This window comes from Brassica rapa, chromosome A07 (genome assembly GCF_000309985.2).
Source record: "Brassica rapa cultivar Chiifu-401-42 chromosome A07, CAAS_Brap_v3.01, whole genome shotgun sequence".
NCBI lineage: Eukaryota > Viridiplantae > Streptophyta > Magnoliopsida > Brassicales > Brassicaceae > Brassica > Brassica rapa.
The window spans coordinates 19,492,466-19,513,954 of NC_024801.2; the positions used below are offsets into that span (position 1 = coordinate 19,492,466).

The 21,489-nt window shown below is 37.5% G+C and overlaps 6 protein-coding genes and 1 non-coding gene across 7 annotated transcripts; 5 read left to right on the forward strand and 2 right to left on the reverse strand.

The window, feature by feature from the left end:
- Window positions 1-1,727: 1,727 nt before the first annotated feature.
- LOC103830362 lies at window positions 1,728-2,569 on the forward strand. The gene has a single exon (XM_009106140.3). The coding sequence runs from the start codon at window positions 1,963-1,965 to the stop codon at window positions 2,398-2,400; it is 438 nt and encodes a 145-aa protein (XP_009104388.1). The 5' UTR covers window positions 1,728-1,962; the 3' UTR covers window positions 2,401-2,569.
- Window positions 2,570-4,843: 2,274 nt separating this feature from the next.
- Window positions 4,844-6,570, forward strand: LOC103830363 (probable galacturonosyltransferase-like 7). The gene is made up of 2 exons (XM_033275671.1): window positions 4,844-5,243; window positions 5,288-6,570. Exon 2 carries the CDS (start codon window positions 5,288-5,290, stop codon window positions 6,347-6,349), a length of 1,062 nt encoding a protein of 353 aa, XP_033131562.1. The 5' UTR covers window positions 4,844-5,243; the 3' UTR covers window positions 6,350-6,570.
- A 229-nt stretch (window positions 6,571-6,799) lies between these two features.
- Window positions 6,800-8,601, forward strand: LOC103830364 (protein transport protein Sec61 subunit alpha). Its single transcript, XM_009106143.3, has one exon. The coding sequence runs from the start codon at window positions 7,142-7,144 to the stop codon at window positions 8,549-8,551; it is 1,410 nt and encodes a 469-aa protein (XP_009104391.1). The 5' UTR covers window positions 6,800-7,141; the 3' UTR covers window positions 8,552-8,601.
- A 1,157-nt stretch (window positions 8,602-9,758) lies between these two features.
- LOC103830365 (proline-rich protein 3) lies at window positions 9,759-11,431 on the forward strand. Its single transcript, XM_009106144.3, has 2 exons — window positions 9,759-10,538; window positions 10,650-11,431. Exons 1-2 carry the CDS (start codon window positions 9,809-9,811, stop codon window positions 10,976-10,978), a joined length of 1,059 nt encoding a protein of 352 aa, XP_009104392.2. The 5' UTR covers window positions 9,759-9,808; the 3' UTR covers window positions 10,979-11,431.
- Window positions 11,432-12,504: 1,073 nt separating this feature from the next.
- LOC103830366 (RING-H2 finger protein ATL5) lies at window positions 12,505-13,937 on the reverse strand. The gene has a single exon (XM_009106145.3). The coding sequence runs from the start codon at window positions 13,672-13,674 to the stop codon at window positions 12,964-12,966; it is 711 nt and encodes a 236-aa protein (XP_009104393.2). The 5' UTR covers window positions 13,675-13,937; the 3' UTR covers window positions 12,505-12,963.
- Window positions 13,938-15,912: 1,975 nt separating this feature from the next.
- On the reverse strand, window positions 15,913-21,283 carry LOC103831409 (beta-glucosidase BoGH3B). Its single transcript, XM_009107303.2, has 8 exons — window positions 19,945-21,283; window positions 19,654-19,849; window positions 19,477-19,567; window positions 19,255-19,382; window positions 18,809-19,157; window positions 18,527-18,709; window positions 18,030-18,276; window positions 15,913-17,918 (listed from the first exon to the last, which is right to left on the reverse strand). The coding sequence occupies exons 1-8, from the start codon at window positions 20,237-20,239 to the stop codon at window positions 17,443-17,445; spliced, it is 1,965 nt and encodes a 654-aa protein (XP_009105551.2). The 5' UTR covers window positions 20,240-21,283; the 3' UTR covers window positions 15,913-17,442.
- TRNAG-CCC lies at window positions 21,261-21,331 on the forward strand. The gene has a single exon. It is a non-coding gene; the product is annotated as a tRNA-Gly (tRNA).
- Window positions 21,332-21,489: the final 158 nt, after the last annotated feature.

Sequence of the window (21,489 nt, forward strand, 5' to 3'; positions counted from 1 at the left end):
GTAGTTAGGCGTAGATCCTGATAAGACAGATAGTATTGTCGGTAATCGAATCTTCTTTGTAATCTTTCTCATAATTGTAATATCTAAATAAATCTCCAACCAAAAAAAAAATACATCTATATATTTATTGAAAATAAGATAATACCTGATTAATAAAAGAAATAATAAAAAAAATTAGCGGGACAATATAGTAAATAGGTAAAGGCTGTTTAGGTAAAGTGAAAAAAGAAAAGACGTGGCTTCACGTGCTAAGCTATGATCGTGCGTAGATCGTGCTTCGTCTCTAATCGTAAGGATCGTATGTAACTTAATGGGCCACATACATGCTCGTATGTAACTTAATAGGCCAGAACAATCTAACTAGTTATTGGGCTTAAGTAAGATGATATATTGGGGGGTGGTGGTTATGGGGAGAGTTGAATCACTAAACGAGGTAGCGGTATAATATAAGAGCACCATTAATGAGAGTTCTTAGATCATTATTAACCGTAGTCTCTTAACTGAAAATTTCAGTTTCGGCTAAAAGAAACGTCTTTTAAACAAGAGATATAAGAGCCGTTTCTTAACTGAAAATTGTTAAAAAAAAAATAAAAAAATATCAAATCATAAGTTAAAAACCTCGGTTAAGAGACCGATGTTAATTCTTAGCGAAATATTAGAACATTTCTCTTAAAGATATTTAATAGAAATGCTAAAACCTAACTCTTAAAGATATTTAATAATCGATTTTTAATACTTTTAGTTAAAAGTTAAGAAACGAGTTCTTATATTCCACTAAGAACTCTCGTTAATCATGCTCTTATATGCTGGTTTTACACGCAATATTGCATGCTTACGTGTGCACATGCGTGTATATGAGAAGTTTCCACGTGAGGTGATTCGCACAACGAGGGAATATTTGGATTGATGAGATCACAGCTAGGTCAATAATGTTGGCTTTGTACGTTTATTTTTAAAGGCAAATGTTTCCCACAATAACAATATTAGTGTACTGATATATTTTTTTGTTAAGTTAATGTACTGATGTTATGTAGCGCCATATAAAACATGCTACAATTGATTACTTGCACTTAAAATACTTAACTTATGAAAAACGAACAAACATAAGAATTTAGAAAATTGTGCATGCAAATAATACTCTACATTACATTACATAGTAACATATATACACGCGTGTATTACAAATAAGCCTCTACATCGACTTAGTAATTAGTTGATGGAGAGGTTGTCACATGGGCCCATGGAAGTGTCGTCCCCCCCTCCCTCTCACACATCGCCATTATTGCAGTAGCAATCCACTCCCGCTAAACGCCATTGCGCTTATAAGTCTAAATAATTAATGTGGTTTTCGTTAGAACCCAAGGAGCATACAATAACATTAGCTCAAGATAATAATCGCCGATAGTTGACAAAACAAGGAATCAACGCTAGTTGACCAAAACAATCAACGATAACGCTGCTTCATTCATTACCCAGAGCATTCGTTGATATTTACTCCCTCTGTTCCTTATAGATTCAATTTTTAGAAAAAAGATTTGTTTCAAATAGATACATTTTTTACATTTCCAAAATATTAATTAATGAAAAATTGTACTTTTCAAAAAATACAATTGTGTTTAATAAAATTTCATTAGTTAAAAGTTATTGGGAATAATTAATTAAAAAAAACAATGTATTGGAAAATATAATTTTAAATGTTTTCTTAATAAGTGTGAAAAAACTACAATATGGATCTTTTAGGAACGGAGAGAGTATAAGTTATAAATTATAACCGCATATATGCGTTTAACTAATCACGTGCCTGCTGCTTCATACACACTTGTGCATTTTGGTCTTCCTAGTCATTATTATAAATCTCATCTCTTTCTTAAATTCCTCATTCGTTCTCTCTCTCTCTGGAAACACAAATAAGCAAATATATTTACATAAAGATTAGAGTCTAGAGAAAGGGTGTATTGTGTAATGGAGATAAAAACGAAGAGGTACTGGCGGAGGTGGAGAGGATACGAGAAGCTTGATGGGTCATCAACGCCGGGTCGAAGGAGTGGAAAACAGGTCAAAATGGATCCGACCCGGAAGAAACGCTTTTGGAGGATCAAGATTATGCCAAAACTGAGGATTCTTAGAAGGGCGTCGCCCAAGAAGCTTCTGGTTTGGTTACGCGATTCTTATGTTAATATGATGATGCGGTTGGCGAACTCACGGGCCATCGGAGCTTCTGGATACGGTGGATCCGGTTTCGGGCAGCGTCAGATGAAGGAGTATGATGAGAAAGTGCTTGTGGAGATTTACAAGTCCATACTGATGGCGCAGGCGCAGTGGAATCTCGTGCAACGCGACACAGCTAATAAGCTCCCTTCTGAACCAGCGGTTGTTGCTGTCTCTTCTGTCCTTATGTAATTAAAAAAATGAAAACAAATATCTGTTATCTTTATAATAAAAGAGAATCAAAATTCTTGACTTGTTTGATATACTTTTCGAGATTGCTGATAGCAAAGTTGCTTTTGATATGTATCAAAATTACACAAAAAAAAGAAAGAAATAAGTAGATGGTTGATTGTGGGCCAAACAGTTCTGTTTATTTAACGGGGTTTTACATTTATTTATCAAGTTTTGTTGAATCTATGCTTCTTAATAGTGTAAAGATTCGATGTTGTACCGTGCATGTCTTGTGTGTAAATATTTATACGTATTAAATTGGTTCCTATAATTAGTTGACTATTTCGTGGAAGTTCGGTTGACCACTTTTGCTGAACGGAAGTGTTATTCTCGTATTTATGAACGAAAGCAGGCACGTAATTAGTATTCATATAGAAATTATTGGACCAAAATGGTCCCTGAAGATGGACCACCACCATGTTTAGTCAAATCTTAACTAGTTGGTGCTTCATAAAATTCAAGCCTACAATGGGCCTACAGGTTTAATATAGCTACTTCATTATTACTTTCCCGGGTATCAAATAGCCTCCAATGGGCCTACAGGTTTGGAAAACTGTAGGAGTCGTGGTGAACTAAAGATTAATTTTTATAGTAACGTAACAAAACAAAAAAAAACCTAAAGTTACATGATAAAAAGTTTGTTTGATTTAAGTACGAAAGTACATAAGCTTAGGTTTGATGTTACAGTCGAACATCTACACACGTATATTTACTTGTATTTTCTCCTCGACGTCAATAAAATGTAGAATATTGCTAAATCCTAAACATTTAATTAGGTTAATTACTTATAGCATCTAAACATTTAATGAAAATTCCCACATGACCCGTAAGTAATTTAGCCATCGTAGTGTGCAGATTGCCTACAGTGTATTGAAAAAGGCATTCGACTCAGGCCCCTAATTAATATGATTGTTTTTGGGGTCCCAAAATTTAAAATAATTTCTAGTCTAGTAGTTTAGACTTATTTAAGAAAAAAACATTTCTACGAAAATTAATTAACTCACTTTCTGAATTCGTGTATTTTTTTCTATATGATATAATATAACATATTTACGTTATAAACTTATTCTTTTACAGTATTAGACTTGTGTATTTGGTGAAAATAATATATCATATTAGAAAATTGTTTTTATTACGGTAATAAATAAATTTATTTTTAAAACTTGCCTTGAGCCCCTAAAATTCTTCGCACGACACTGGTAGTGAGTAGTGACCCGAGTGTTAAGCGGATTTGATACGTACAGTGTCTGTCTGTAGTTTTGTGGCGCCTAAAACGCAATAGAAAGATTATACCCCTATAAAAATATTTTTTAAAAATTTAGTGTTCTAAACTGAACAAAAATCTCAAAATGTTTTTTTAATGCTGAAATTTTATCAAGAGAACCCTAATAGATTGATCTACCGTATGAAAAAATAATGATTATAAAACGTTCATATGAATTTAACATCAAGTTAGAATACCATTGGTTTCAGATTACACCAATTTGTCTTGTATCTGAGTCCAATTTCAACTAAACTCTTGAAATATATATACTATAGCTATACAATAACACATGAACCAAAGTTACAAAAAAAATAATAATAATAACACATGAACCATTCATCGTTGTAATCAATAGTGAAATATGAGTTTACTTGTGCAATATTAAGTCGTCTTTGTCTCTACTAATGAACATAGTTGTTTTATAGAAACATTATCAGAATTGACATATCAACTATAATATTGGTAATTAATATTTATGTTTCCAACTACAATATTAAAAATTCATAGAAGGAGAAGATGATTACGGGTTGTTAAGGAGACTGTGTATTATATAGTTCACAGGAAAGTAATGTTCCTATTATCTACCACTCATGAGTCACGTAAATCATAAATCATGGGGTTCACTTGATCCGAAAAACTTCACTTTCTCGCATTGATAAACAAAGTTCTATAAAGTTTTAGTTGCTTAAGATAAGAATGCAATTAAAATATCTTCGCACGGAAACAATTATCATAGAGATTAGCTGTATGCTAAATGATCTCTAACTACTTGTTCCAAATGAATTATAACATTGTTGGTTAGAATGTATTTAGCCGGTAATTAGTTAGCAAGTGTACTTCTTATCTATACGCTACCAATGAATAAATAATTTAGGTTTAGTTTTTAAGTAAACAATGCACATCAGAATTCAGAAGTAGAACACATCAACATTTTAATGAGAATTTAAGTTTCTGTAAGGTTAATTTAATTTAAGGACATATACCAAATCATTTCAAGTAAGTTCATAATTCCTGGACATATTAAAAAGTAATTCAACAAAAGTAAATATCCCAGTCCAATGCCAAAACTATTAGTTTTCTCCATTTAGGGGTATAAGAATTGAATGCTTTTAGTTAAATTCAATGTATTTGTATACTAAATACAAAACATTATTCTTCCATAAAAACGCCAAGCCTTCATACAATACAACAAAGTAGAATACCATCTATTTGTTGGCAAAGGAGAAATCAAAGTAAAAAGAGACAGAGAGAGAGAGAACCAAAAGAAGAGAAAGAGGAGAGGGCGTAAAAGAGCAGACGGTGGCGCACCGTAGCACCGCCCCTCCTTAACTTGCGCCTTTCTTCATTCTTCTTCCGATTTCGAAATTATTCTTCTCCCCTCTCAGGTCATCTTCGATCCCATTTTGATTCTTACTTCCACTATTGGATTCGTCTACCATCAGATGCATCACTCACCTTTCTCTCTCTTTGCTTTGAATTTTCAAAAAACATTCGCGGACATCAAAGGAACCCTAGCCGCCTCCTCCATCGCCGCCGCCCGGCGCATCCAATTTCAAATCCAAGAAGAAGAAACAGAGAATCGCGATGCTCCGAATCATGCGATTCTCCGGTTTACTCTCCGTCCTATTGGCTATCATCGTCCTCTCTCCTTCCCTCCAATCCTTTCCCCCAGCCGAAGCTATCAGATCCTCCCACCTCCGATTCCCAACCTCGCCGCATAGATTCTCCTTCAGGAAATCCCCTCTGCTCCGCAACGCCGCCGATTGCGCTATCACCGACATCGATTCCAGCGTCTGCAACCCTTCGTTAGTCCAAGTCGCGATTACTCTCGATTTCGAGTACCTACGTGGCTCAATCGCAGCCGTTAATTCGATCCTCCAGCACTCGTCGTGCCCCGAGAGCGTCTTCTTCCACTTCCTCGTCTCCGAGCCCGAGCTAGAGTCCTTGGTACGCTCCACCTTCCCCGAATCGAAATTCAAGGTCTACTACTTCGATCCGGAGACCGTACGGACGCTGATCTCCACCTCCGTGAGGCAAGCGCTCGAGCAGCCGTTGAACTACGCTAGAAACTACCTCGCCGATCTGTTAGAGCCGTGCGTGAGGCGCGTGATCTACCTCGATTCCGATCTGATCGTCGTCGACGACATCGCCAAGCTCTGGAGGACGAGGCTGGGATCGAAAACCATCGGAGCTCCGGAGTACTGCCGCGCGAACTTCACCAAGTACTTCACGCCGGCGTTCTGGTCTTCGGAGCGGTTCTCCGCCAAGTTCAGAGGGAGGAGCCCGTGCTACTTCAACACGGGGGTGATGGTGATGGATCTGGAGAGATGGAGACGCGTGGGGTACACGGAGGCGATTGAGAAGTGGATGGAGGTTCAGAAGAGCGATAGGATATACGAGCTGGGGTCTCTGCCTCCGTTCTTGCTGGTTTTCGCCGGGGATGTTGCGCCGATTGAGCATCGGTGGAATCAGCATGGTCTCGGTGGAGATAACGTGAAGGGGAGCTGCAGAGATCTTCATCCCGGTCCGGTTAGTTTGTTGCATTGGTCTGGGAGTGGTAAACCGTGGTTCCGGTTAGATTCGAGACGGCCTTGTCCACTTGATTCTCTTTGGGCACCTTATGATTTGTATAGACACTCACGTTGATCATTGATTCTCTGTTACATATGGGGTTTGGTTTATAGTCTCAGCTGGTTTATGAAACTTTCATTAATTCTTTTCCTTTTTGTGTGTTCTTCCTCTGTATTCTATTCGATTGTGATTGTTCGTCGTTTGTGGATGAAATAAAAACATAAAAATAGATACATTCAGATTTGTTGAGGGAACTACGTTGTACATAACTTTTTTTAACCACATGTTTTTAATTACAGAGCTGTCAAGGTTATCCTACTTTTTATCGCCTAATCCAAATCAGTAATTAAAGTCCAAGAGGGAAGATGATTGGAAAATGATTGAAACATGGCAAAGCTAAAGAGGGAAGATGGACACGACACTTGAGAAGAGTACTTTCTGGCTGAACGATGGTGTCGGTCTCCTTGCTTACTTCATTTTCCTTTAATGCTTGACACTTTTTGATGAGTGGGGAGTTATATCAAGTGTCACACTTTAGTTTTTTTTTTGTCGTCCTCTGGTTGGTTCTTAACCAAAAAGTAAAGCACTTCCATTGTATTTCGACATTTGTTACCGCAAAAAAAAAAGTGGGATTACTGATTAGTTAGTTGATTAAATATTCCTAATCACAATAAACATAGCTTATCTAGATAACTCCTAGATAAAATTTATTTCCTATTTCAAATAACTTTAGGTTAGCTTGAGGATCAAGCTATCTTCAAGATTATTCTCAACAAAATTATTATATAAAGCATGCACACGAAGAGAAGAAAGAACAAGATAAAACCTATTTTTTTAGCAACCTAAACGTAGGCAGATAGCGAAAGTATGAGAAGAGGAGGGTTTCGTGTGTTGGATATGGTGAAACCGTTTTTGCCGTATCTGCCAGAAGTGCAGAGTGCTTTTGAGAAGAAGAAGAAGGTTCCATTGAGAGAGAAGGTCATCTATACCCTGACCACTCTCTTCGTGTTTCTCGTTTGTAGTCAACTTCCTCTCTACGGTATCCACTCCACCACCGGCGCGGATCCATTCTACTGGATGCGTGCCATCCTCGCCTCGAGCCGTGGCACCCTCATGGAGCTCGGTATCGGTCCCATCATCACATCAGGGCTCGTGATGCAGTTCTTGACTGGCTCAAAGATTATTCAGGTCAACGATGAGGAGGATCATGCTCTCTTGAACGCTGCTCAGAAGCTTCTCGGCGTTCTGATCGCCTTAGGTCAAGCCGTGACATACGTCCTCTCTGGTATGTACGGTCCAGTCGCACAGCTCGGCGTGGGAAACGCACTTCTCATCGTTCTCCAGCTTGTCTTTGCCGGAGTCATCCTTCAGTGTCTGGACGAGCTTCTCCAAAAGGGGTATGGTCTTGGCTCAGCGATCTCCCTTTTCATAGCGACTAGCCTCTGCGAGAGCGTTATATGGAAAGCCTTTAGCCCCGTTACGTTCAACAACATCGGACGGTCTGGACAGGAGTTTGAAGGCGCGTTGATCTCGCTCTTCCATAACCTCATAACCAAGTCAAGCATCCGACAAGCTTTCTTCAGACAGAGCCTTCCAAACGTTACAAACTTGCTTGCAACAGTCTTGGTCTTCCTCATTGTCGTCTACCTCCAAGGCTTCCGCGTTGTGTTACCTCTTTGGTCAAAGAACTCTCGACAAGGCGGCGGCTACCCGATCAAGCTCTTGTACACCTCCAACATGCCCATCATTCTCCAATCCGCTCTAGTCTCAAATCTCTACTTCATCTCTCAGCTTCTCTACAACAACTTCAGCGGAAGTTTCCTGGTGAACTTGCTGGGACAGTGGAGAGGACCCACACCAGTCGGTGGTCTCGCTTACTTGATCACAGCTCCATCAAGCCTGGCTGCTCATCCTTGCCACACACTCTTCTACATCGTCTTCATGCTCTCTACTTGTGCCTTTCTATCAAAGACATGGATTGAAGTCTCGGGTTCCTCCGCCAGAGACGTGGCCAAGCAGCTCAAGAAACAAGGGATGTGGATGGATGGGCACAGAGACTCCAATCTACACAAGGAGCTTAACCGCTACATCCCAACAACAGCCGCCTTTGGAGGAATGTGCATTGGTGCACTCACTGTTCTTGCTGACCTCACCGGAGCTATTGGCTCAGGGACTGGTATCTTGCTTGCCGTCACAACCATATATCAGTTTCTCGACACTTTTGACAAGGAACTAGCCACCGAGTCACGAAGCCTTTGCCACTACACTATATTGTAAATACATTAAACTCCTACTTTAAGATTTAACTTGTTTCATGTATTTTTTTTCTGTTAATGCACATTTGTAATGTAGGATCTCACGATATATCCTACATCACAATCTTCTTTTTTTTTTTTTGAATAACAATCTTCTTCTTCTTATTCCTCTCCATATTTTTTCTTTCTTTCTGTGTGTGTTTAAAACCCGATGAGGCGATGCAGCTACATCTGACAACATGGCAATGTTAAGTCACGAATTAGACCTAAAAAATATATCATAGCTAGTGATTTTTAAAGCATGCATAAATATGAAAGAAGATAATAGTAAGAAAGTAAAATACCGCAATGTTACGTGATACTATCTAACGTTTTTATCTAATCAAACAGATAGGACTTTGATTCTTTCTCTAGTTTTTTTCATGTGTCACACAATATAAATTCGATAAAAAATCTCTCTTTAAAAAAAAGAAATTTGGGATTGAGAATAGCTCAGGAGAAGTCAAATATAAAATATCTGTTAATTTGAGAATTTAGATAAAATATCATATTGTTTTAGATAAAAAATAATTGAATAATTTTTTTTTGATAATTCAGCTTTTAGGTAATTTTATATACTTCGTATATGAATAATTTGTCTACAAGGTTATTTTGAAGTTAAATGCAACTAATATTTTAAAAATATAAAGAAGAAGGAATTATCAGCGAAACATGCAACATTGGTTTAGGCCTCATTCTGTAATTTCACATCTCGATTTCATGAACTAACATTTTTTTTGGTCAACTCATAAACTAACAATTATATTTTGATGCTTAGAGTAAATATTAAACGAAAACGACAAATATATTATCAGCGAAACTTGCAACTTTGGTTTAGCCGTTTAGGCCTCCCATGGGCCATGAATCAGATAGCTACCTCATCAAGTTAGCTGGGATTATGAAGGCCTCTCAATTTCTGTTTATTAGTTAATGGACCTATCAAAATCTCTGAGCCTAAAATTAACGTCCTTTTCAGTTCTTATGTACCTTTCGGCCGGCACCGTGTGTATGTTGTAATTGGGGAGCATGTTTTTGATCGTGCATCACACTAAAATGAATCCCAAAAAACTGATTTTTGACTGTTCACCATTGATGATAACATTAAATATTCTTATAAAATTCATCAACACTCGTTAACATTTTCATATAAAACCCCATTTGATGAAATCCTTTTTCTCATCCTACTTCAAACACTAAAGACGAGGTAGCATAAGGCAAAAGGTAGGCCACGTTCTCTACAATGGCGGTAACACGCGCCGCCTTGGCCATTTGCTTCCTCCTCTCTTTGGCTACCATAGCCACAGCTGATTACTACTCCCCCTCAACTCCTCCGGTTTACACTCCACCAGCTTACAAACCAACCCACCCACCTCCAGTTTACACACGACCGGTTCACAAGCCAACCCTTCCACCTCCGGTTTACACTACGCCGGCTCACAAACCCACCCTTCCACCACCGGTATACACACCACCCACATACAAGCCAACCCTCCCACCACCGGTTTACACTCCACCCACATACAAACCAAAACCCACCCTCCCACCTCCAGTTTACAAGCCTACACTCTCTCCTCCGGTCTACACTAAACCCACTATCCCTCCTCCAGTCTACACTCCACCAGTTTACAAGCCAACTCTTTCCCCTCCGGTCTACACCAAACCAACGCTTCCACCTCCGGTTTACACTCCACCAGCATACAAACCAACCCTCCCACCTCCAGTCTACACTCCACCGGTTTACAAGCCTACTCTCTCTCCCCCGGTTTACAAGCCAACTCTCTCTCCCCCGGTTTACAAGCCAACTCTCTCTCCCCCGGTCTACAAAAAGTCTCCAAGCTATTCTCCTCCAACTCCTTATGTCCCAAAACCAACCTACACTCCACCCACCAAACCATACGTCCCAGAGATTCTTAAAGTTGTTGATGGCATCATCCTCTGCAAAAACGGTTACGAAACCTACCCAATCCAAGGTATAAATACATACTCAAGCTTCCCTAATAAAGTATCTATATATAAACAACAAAATTACTAATCAAAAAGAAATTACTAATCAGAAAACTCGTTTAATTAAATTTATGTAGGAGCAAAGGCCAAGATTGTGTGCTCCGAGCCAGGATCATACGGACAGAGCAAGAAGGATGTTGTGATCTACAGCGATCCAACTGATTCTAAGGGATACTTCCATGTGTCGTTGACCAGCATCAAGGACCTACTTCACTGTCGTGTCAAACTTTACACATCTCCGGTCGAGACTTGCAATAACCCGACCAATGTCAACAAGGGTCTCACAGGAGTTCCATTGTCGATGTATGGATACCGTTACCACTCTGACAAGAACTTGAAGATCTTTAGCGTCGGACCTTTCTACTTCACTGGTCACAAGGCTGCTCCAACCACTCCCAAATACTGATCATGATCACATCATTATCATGACTATCTTGCATGCATATTATATATGAGGTCACATTAACCCATTTATTGTTTGAAAACTTTTCCCTTCAAAATGTCCTTTGTTTCTTTGTACCAATTCTATTTGATTCGTTACATTACTAATGCATTCTATCTTTTTGGTTATGTTTTCTTCGATTTTATTTAATAAAATTGTGAGGGTAACATATTCATATATATATATAAATATGTATATTAATAAGAATTTTTCTTGATGATAAAGCTACTTTGAGATTGTTTGTAATTTTGTGGCTATTATGTCGACTCGTGTCTACTGAATGCATAAACAACGATTTGTCTATCTTTATAGACTCAAATAAACAATAGTTTACAAGTCTATTAATGCTTTAGTCATTAACCATAGATTGCTTTGCACGATATAATTTAAATAATTGTGTAGTATAGTTCCGAAAATCACAAGAGCACAATGAATCAGCACTATATTAATCATGCAACCAAGTCTCTCCCTTGTATATAACATTTTCTTTTCCTTGGATATGATATCATAGAATCGGTATTCTCCTTATATTGCAGACAAGTGCAGTGCTGGCACGAGTAATTAGTAGGCAACGTTTAATAATCATCTTGCACCAGGTCTTGCTGCACGATTGCTCTAGATGTTAATGTAAGCAACGTTTTCATTATACTCTCTTTAAATATGTGTCTAACGAGGTATCGTCGGCTTCATAAAACATCAACGGTACTAACACATACTAGTGTAATAACGGGCACTGACTATCGATCTACAACGGTTTTTTTCCCAACAACTGTTATTTTTTTATAAAATCAGATCTATAGAATCCATAATCTTTACATACCGACTCAAACCGCATCAATAGGCTACAGTCCTGAAATTTGGTAATTGCAAATATCGATTTAGGTCTAATGGTCGAATGTTTTCATTTAAACAATTGTGAGGATTATAGAAAGAAAAGAAGAGTCGAATACTGTACTTTCTACAAACAAAAAAAATGGGTCGACATGTTATATATATCAATATTCCTTATAATAAAGTTGGTCATTCGTCCCCACAAATGAATTTGAAAATTGGAGACATGTGCGCTAGGAATAGCTTTTAAAACTGAAAGGTGCATGCATCGTCATTATAATGTGTTTGTTAGAATAACTATGAAATATATCAAGTAAACCACTTTATTTCAAGTGATATCTAGTTCTTGACACATGCACAACGCACGCGAGAGTTAATCGGATGGTCCCCCACTCGTAGTCTTTGAGTCCACGTCAGTTTGAGTACGTGCCAGTGTGCCAAAACTCCATCCTACCTAATACCACAATCGTTGTATATAAATTCAATTTAATTTCCGATAGTTTTGTCACTAGAGTTCATAAGCGGGAACATTCTGATTTAGGCTCAGCAATTACTTGAATGAACATTCTGGTGTACAATGTATATGATATGCATTTTCTCACCACACAGATTACATGCGTGCCCGAGAGTTTGTACAATGGAAACAAGTAAACAACATATGAACGAAAAGGGTAAATGAAATAGTGAATGACAAGGTTTACAAACAATTAAGTTTAGTATTCGGTTAATAATGAACATATTATTTTAAAAAAATTACAATGATAAAAACGTAATTATTTACTTTAATTACAACTCTGTAACAAACCATTTTAAGAGATTACAAAGGAACAAAGAGAATCGTTTTGGCGGGAGAGCTTGGCTTAGCGATTGCTTTGCTTCTCTACTTAAACGACAGTACATACATTGACCGAGTAGCCCCGCTTACCGGTTCGGTTAGCCGATCGTTACGAATCCGAATTACGACTCCATCTCTTGCCCACCCGGTTCCCCAATTATCGGGTCGGACTCTTCAGTTCCAAACAATTTTGAGTGAGGGAACAAATCAAATACCCCATATCCTCTTCATCGAAACCCGATTATTAGATCCGTTGTCCCCGGGTAAACCGGAGTTAGAAGCGTCAATTTCCCCCGGGAATCTCAACAAGTATACCGACTAAATCAATCGGTTCCCTCTCGCAAGCTTCCATCGGGAACCTCAACGGCGAACCAGACGACGAAGACGGCGTCGATGAATCGGATTCGTCCGATGATGACGAGCTTCCGGCTTCGGTATCCTCAATTGGCTTAACCGATGGAAAAACGGGAGCAACCGGTTCTGAATTCCTCAAACCGGATTCAGTAAACGACTGCTCGGGTTGAACCGGAGCTCTACAAAGCGGACAGCTAGATCTCGACCGGAACCACGTGTCAATACAGTCAACGTGAAACACGTGGCCGCATTTGGGAAGGACACGTCCTTCGTCTTCTTCTTCGAACTCCGACAAGCAAACGGAGCACTCCTCCGGCGGAGATTTGTGGGTTTCAACGGAGTAGACGAAGATCGGGATCTTCTCGAGCACCGTCGGATCGAGAGGAGAGAGGGAGGATGATTGAGTGGGGTCTCGAGCGGCGGATAGCGATCGGAGATGAGCATTGATACGGCGGCGAATACGGCGGTTTTGACGTCGGAATAGCCATCTGGCGTAGCTGTGGAAACAGAGGATGAGGATGACGGCGACGAAGAGGATGATAACGGAAGCGAGCATGATTTTGCCGTTAAGAGCGTAACGTGAAGAACCAAGGGTCATGCTTCCCCATAGTGTCTTGCTACTGTCATCGAAGATTCCCATTGCTCTAGTGAGAGAAACAAGTGAGAGAGAGAGAGAGGATGAAGTGAGTGGATGGAACGAATAAGAAGAAGAGTGGAAGTTTCCGATGTGCTTAATTCTTTTGTGTTTGGATGTCTATTTATAGAGAAGCTACTATGAATTATTGACTACTCTTTATTTTATAGTATTGTTTTTCTCTCCTTTCTATACAATTTTTGGTTTTTTTTTCTTCATTTCATTTCAATTATACTACAGTGTATATGTCTTCCTAACTGTAAAGAAAACAAATTTTTTTTTTTGAACAAAGAAAACAATTTTTTAAAAAAGTTCAAGAAATGCTTTTGCGACTTTTTGTTGTTTTGTATAGAGTTGAACATGAATATTTTTTTTTTTTGTCTAATAGCTCTTTGAGCTTTGAATCCACTTGTTAGATGTGAGTTCTAATAATATTGTGGAGATATACTTTGAGCAAGTCTTTGACCGTAAATTACTTTATGGATTGCTTGCCAATACTTTTCAGATTTATGAATATTTTGTTTTCCACGAAGAACCCCTTAGTATGTCGGCATATATATATCATAGATCAAAAGTTTAGAAACTTATTGAAAAATTTACGCTGTAACACAATTCTAATTAAGTTGAAACTGTTATTATGATAAAAAGGCTCCACATTCATCCAACTTCATTTAAAAACGAGAAACAGAGTTAAAAGGTGAAAGTTTGTGGATCATATTATTTAGATTCAGAAATTTTATATGCTGAAAATCTTTAAGAAAATAAAAAGGAAAAAAATTATATAAACACACTAATAGGGAAAATAAAATGCATGGTCCAATTCATGTGAAATGAAACTGAAAAATTCATAACTAAATAAACCGAAACAAACCATAAAACCTACTAAGGCATTGCTTTTGGAATTTCCATGATTCATGGGACTCAAGGCTTGGTGGTCTATTAAGTTTTTTTTTTTCCGCTTAAATGCCAAGAGAAGGTTGTCCCAATCTGGCGGCCCTTTATTTGTTTATTTCGTTTTTCAAAAATATTTATTTTGTTTTTCTTCAAATAATAAAAAATCCCGTCAAATGTAGCTTTATATTTTTTTGGGAGGGGGGGGGGGAGTCTTTTTCAGAAATGTCTTTACGACCGTTTTACACATCAGAAACCTACTAATTTTTTTTGTCGTAAAGAGGATAATGGCCCTTCCTTGCTAGCGACCTTAGATGCCTTCACCTTTTCTTGTGTTTTGTTTCTACTTTAAATAACATTGAAATCTTCAACACTATTAGAATTATTATGCACTATATAATAATAAAATGTTATTCTCCGATATTGAATTAAATGTCTAAGATCTTTCTAAAAACTTCCAAGCAATTAACGGCTCAAAATGATTAGAAGATTCTTTAAGCTCATTACAGGATATTCCACTTTAACCATATCTTACGGTGGTTCATTTTGTAACATAGACGCTAGAAATCCATACAGTTTGGATCGATTGGACTACACATGCCACGACTCCCAAATTGTACATAGAGGCTAGAGATCTATGTAACATGATTCCAAGTAAAGGTTGAAATTATGCTCTTTTACAAACAAACAAAAAAAGTAAAAGGTGGAAACACAATATGCAACTGTTCAGTGAACAAAGAAAAGAAACTACGATATTATGAATAGGATAAGATCCGACCATTAGTCAAAACATTCTACAACTTGAGAGAAGCTTTAAAGGCTATGCAAAACCATGCGCCGTTGCGAGCTAACATGAAAATATCATAGGTTTTTTATAAAAGAAAGAAAATATCATACTTTATACGACTGATGAAAGTTACTCATCTTTTACTTTCTTTTTAGGACATTGCAACTTTCTTATTTCCTACACAAATTATAGTATATGTCCTTTTAATTGTCATAAAGTAGCTCAAAATTAAATTCAAATATCAACATGCAATACAGATTATCAGTTTAAAATAAATAAAAAATGCCCATCGACAGATTTACCCACTAAAATTATATTAAAGGTGTCAGGTTTCTTAATAGTCAAGAAAAACAAATTAACAAATAAAATGAAACATTAAAAAGAAAAAAAGAGTTTATAGCAACAAAAAATATTTGAAATAGTTGGTTTGAAAATGGATAATTCCGAAAAGTAATAATGTATTCATAAGTAAAAAAAATGACGATCAAGAGTTGGGAACAGTGTATTTCGATGTTGGACAGTATTTAACGTGTAGGCTGTAAATGGTCTTCTAAATGGTATTTTTATTTTATTTGATGTAAATTTCTAAAAGCTACTACGTTTAACTTTATGAAGTTTTGATGTTTTACAATAAACCAAATCATCTCAAAGTCGTAAATAAATGATGTAACAGCCAGTGAAGCTACACTTTACGAGTAGTGGCCAGCTCATTCTTCTCCTTTTTCAAATTACTTTATTTATTTTTAACTTTCAACTTTAATTTTTTTTCCTTCTTTATTTTTTATTCTCGTTATAATTTTAAAAAAAAAATATGACAACAGTTTTAAAAATGAAAAAAATAAATAAACGCATATCAGCTTTGAACCAAAAAGAGAGACAAGGCAATACCAAGAGGGAATATGGAGAACATGTTCTCTCTTCACAGTCCCAACCTGTAGTTTATATTTTTGTCATATTTTTCGATACAGGTATGAGACGGCAATGATCAAGTTTAAACCCGTAGGCCTTAACCTAACGAACAAGCCGTGGGGATAAAGAAAGAAAGAGTAACTTTTATATGTGGATCAGTTAAATGTACTGATAGAGAAAAACCACAAAAGATAAATTAAAAAGGATATTTGATCTAATCTAAAAGTGGATAATATGCGAAAGAAAAGTTGAAAAAGAAAACTCTGAAAAGACAAATGAATTTGTTAACATCATGCATGTTATTCCGTAGGAATATTCGCCTAGGTCAAACCTTTGAGTCGGTACATAATCTCAGTCTAGTGTCGACCACATTAACAAAGAGATTATAATAAGACTTAGATGAATAAACTTTCTTATACTATGAGCACTCGTACACACATCATTTTAGTCTCATAGTTTTTAGTATTTTGTCTCTCCTAAAAACAAAGTAGCGAACGAATGTACGTTGTACTAGTAGTTTAGTGTTTGGAGTAGGTTTTATTGTGCCCCTAGTTTGATTCTTATTGGAAGGGATGCTAGGTTTTATTGTGCCACTAGTTCGATTATTATTGGAAGGGATGCTTTACGCTATGTCATCGATAAAGGGAGATTAGGGATGTTCTAAAAAATATATATATATATATATAAATAAACAGAAAAAAAAGGGAGATTAGGGGATTGGCAAAGTAGCAAAAAAAATGCTCATCCTTCATATACAGTTTTCTCTAGAATGCTATATCTATTTTCTCAATATAAACAGGATTGATTTCAGATTCATAATCACACCAGTATGAGTTAAATTATTTAGGGTTTCAAAGTACATTGAAATGAATATGTATTTCGGTGAGCATGAGGATAGACAAACGTTGACCTAATCACACTTTTGGATGATTCCCTTGAATGGCTTTCAATTTCATGAACAGCGTTGCCCAAAAAAACTTGTGACTTGGAAATTTTATCTAATCAACATAAATTGATTGATTATCAATCAAATCATGAAGACAACGTCTTTCCATATTCATATTAGCAGACAAAAAAACAAACGAGGTTTCATAGCCAGGCAGATCGGAGACAAAGCATCAAAAGCGTCACATTGAACATTTTCACATAAGTTACAAACATGATAAAAGTTTGGCTTGAATCTTGATTTAAGTTTTGATTCCGTATCCGAAGGGGAAGAGCGGGTCGTAGTTCTTGTCGCCAACGTTCATAGGAAGCTGAGTCACACTCTTCATCCACGTGCGAGGCAACGTTCCAGTGAAGGGATGATCACCAAACAAGACATCAGTGATTCCTTGTCCTTCCGTTCCTGGAAGCCAAGCGACTACAAGAGCGTCGATGGTGTCAAGGTACGACTCGATCACCAGAGGACGTCCTGTGACTAGGACCACTATGCATTTCATACCACTACCACACGTATGCCTAATCGTGTCTGGACCTGGTGCGGCAATGCTTAGCGTGGTGCTGTCCCCTTGTGTCTCTGCGTAAGGAGCTTCACCTACGACCACAATTGTGTATGCTGCGTCAGCGTGAAGCTTCGACGTATCTTGGTTTGGTTCCTCCACGTAGACAACTTCAGTAGTGTGATCGACAGTCTTCATAATGGCTTCCAAGATAGTAGTTCCTATAAATGTTTTGAAACGACATTATAGAATAAATGTCTCTCTATATTATAATGCATGTGTATGTGAACGGATAAATAGTCTACGTATCTTTAGACATTAATTTTGATTACCTCTGGTTTTACCGGTAGGGAGTTGCATGGCTTTGTTACGGCCAATGTTTTCTCCGGTTCCATTGAATCCTTGCCAAGTGAGAGTAAAGCCACCACATTGCCAACCCATGTTGTTAGCGTGTGCTCCAGCAACAACGATCTTTTTCACATTTCTCTGGAGAGGAATAACTTTATCTACGTTTGTCTTCCCGTTCTTTAGAAGCACCATTGATTTCCTCACCGCCTCTCTCGCTACTTCTCTATGCGCCTACAACGTTGTGTTAAGAATCTTACATCACTAGTGTATAATAAGACTAACTAGTGCTTTATATAATTTTATGGCATAATAGTTTTTGTGGAAATTTATATCCACATGGTATATGAAATTCTGACTAATACTAGCTTTTATTTCACATGCTATATCATAGACATATAATTGTTTCTTTAACTCTTTGAAATGTATATATGTATATATAATACAAAATCTTGACATGATCAGAAAGTATATTTGAATTTACCTCAGATCCAAACTCGGCGACAAGAGTTTCCTCTGCCAATGGGTTCTCAAAGAGACCAATGGAGAATTTAACTCTCAAGACTCTTCGAACAGCATCATCGATACGGCTCATAGGAATGTATCCACCGTTCACTAGTTTAGTCAATCCTTCCAAGAACTCTATATATTGAAATGGAACCATAACCTACATTTAAAAAGCCCTCAGTTCAGAGTCTACAATACGTATAGAATTTCAAGAATCCGTTTATCGATTCTTGAAAGTGAAAAAAAAAAGAGAGCTAACCATGTCAATGCCGGCATTAATGGAAGCTTCGATAGAGTATGTGTAATTTGCTCTGGGTGGAGTTGTGATCCTATCTATTCCAAGCCAGTCAGAGATAACAAAGCCTTGGAATTTGAGGGTGTTCTTGAGGTAATCAGTGATCATTGCCCGGTTTGCATGCATCTTAACACCGTTGAGACTAGAATAAGAAGCCATGATTGATGCGATCCCTTTCTTTACGGCTATCTCAAAAGGAGGCATATGGATACCAAAGAGAGTAGCGTTATCAGCCACAGTGTTATTCTCATTGATTCCACCAACCGTTCCTCCATCCCCAACAAAATGTTTGGCGCAACCAGCCAGTTTAGTCCTGATCGTGTAGACAAAACATTTTTCACATTAGTAAAGTAATGATTAATATACATTATATCTGGTTTAAAACTCATTAGCATTAGTTCTTGGTTTACTTGAAGTCAGCGACGTAAGGAGCATTTCCTTGTAATCCCTCCATGATACTTTCGGTCATCATAGTCACCACTTTGGGATCTTCACTATAGCTCTCATAACACCTTCCCCATCTAGGATCTCTGCAAACCTGTTCCATCCAATTTCTCGACCGGATGAGGTAAGAATGTTCTATATATCTATTTTGGCGTATGTCTACAAAACTTTCAGTTTAAATTAGTTACCGCAACACAAGGCGCAAATGCTTGCGCGATTCCTGTAGCTCTTACTTCAAGCGCAGTTATAGCTCCAATCTTTTTGACAAGATCAGGATCCCTACAACAACACGCATTCACATCAAATCAAACTATGAAACGCCACGTTTTCAGTGTATATGTTACATTTCATCTAAGAATATATACCTAGTGGCACCAAGACCGACGTTGTGAGGGAAGATGGTGGCATTGATAAAAGTGTTGTGGCCATGAACCGCATCAATGGCGTAAAGCAAAGGGATTCCAAGCCTCGTCGAAAGACTCAATTTCTGCATGGTGTTCGCTTCGACGACCCGCTTTGATGGATTTGCCCCGGTATCATACGGATTGCTCAAAACGCTTCCTATACTCGTGCACCAATTCAATTATATAATTATTTTATCAAAACATTTTATTTGGAATTTTGATTTTATAATAAATAGTTTTGTTTTAACATACCGATCAGGTACTTTGTGAAGATTTCGTGGCGCGTGGCCGGGGGATAAAATGAGAAGTTGAACCGATCAACTTGACACATTTGACCAAGTTTCTCAGGTAATGTCATTCGTGTTAGCAAATCCTCTACTCTCTCCTCAACCGCAGCTTTTGGATCTTTGTACTTAATGTAACCTCTGGTGGCTGCGGTGGCGCCTCCAGAACGACCGGACAACAATATCACAATGGCCGCCAACAAGAAAAAGCTCCTGACGCCGTATATTGTCGCCGCCATTGATGGATACCCTCTCTTGATCATAGTGAATTGAGAATATTAATTTTTCTGAAAAATATAGTGATTATTCTAAATCCTGAAAAGGAAGTAAACATGGACATATCAATTTATAGTTTTCTTTTTACAAAAAAAAACAGGCCGTTATTAATCCCAAACAAGAAATTAGTTAGCGTCTCTTATTTGTTGGCATCCTAGTTATGATTCGCCATTTACATGAGCTTAATGCTTAAAATGCGTCCAAACCGTCTATTTGTGTTTGATCTCCCCATCAACAACTTACCGTTTTCGGTTAACGAAAACAAAGAAACGGTAATTTTAACGGCCCAGTTTGTATCAAACAAGGAAAGCGAATATCTCAGTTTTGGCCAAGAAAAATTGTCCGAGGTGAGAATCTTCATGTAGAATTGTCGTTTGTAAAGTTATGCATATGTAATCTACATTATAATCGTAATAGCATAATATATCCTAGTTTACAAAAAAAAAACATAATATGGCCTGTCTTTTAAAAAATCTTTTGAGTTTGTTTATTTTCTTAAACACATAGACATCGTAGTGATAAAAATAGGACTAGTTAATCACCACACGGCCCACAACACACCTGTATAAATTATAATGAGAATGATATTACAAGCTTAAACCCTAATTTGTTTTATAGTTCTATCAATAAAATTATTTAATTACCATCTGAGACAGCAAATGATATAATGCCCCTCATCATGAAACATCCTCGCCAAAACTCTGGTTTTCTCAATGTTACAACTAATGTTTTATCCTCAAGATATTTACTCAGCTGAAAAGCTACTTCTCTGGTTCGTCGATCGTCTTTGTAATGTAGTTGTATATAGCTAAAATTTCTGGTTCCGTTTTAGTGCTGATTTGGTTTGACTTTTTATTTTAAATGAATAAAAACCTCACTGATTTTGCAAATGGTCTAGCAAAAAGGACTTATCGACTCTGGAAGATGACAAAACAAATAACACTCGAACACAACGACATACGCTTATCTGAAATAACAAATTATTGTTTACATCTCAGCTAGACAAAAGCGCATCTGGTGTAGTGGTATCATAGTACCCTCCCACGGTACTGACCAGGGTTCGATTCCCTGGATGCGCACCTTTTTTATCTCCTTTAGAGGTCTTCTCTGTTTGATCGAGCTGTGTATGAGTCAATTAAACCGGATAGGTGCAAAGATTTGGTTTTTGGTAATGGAAAAAGTTTCCTATTATGTATTGGAAAAAAACAGCAAGGAGATTTCATTACAAAACCTCATG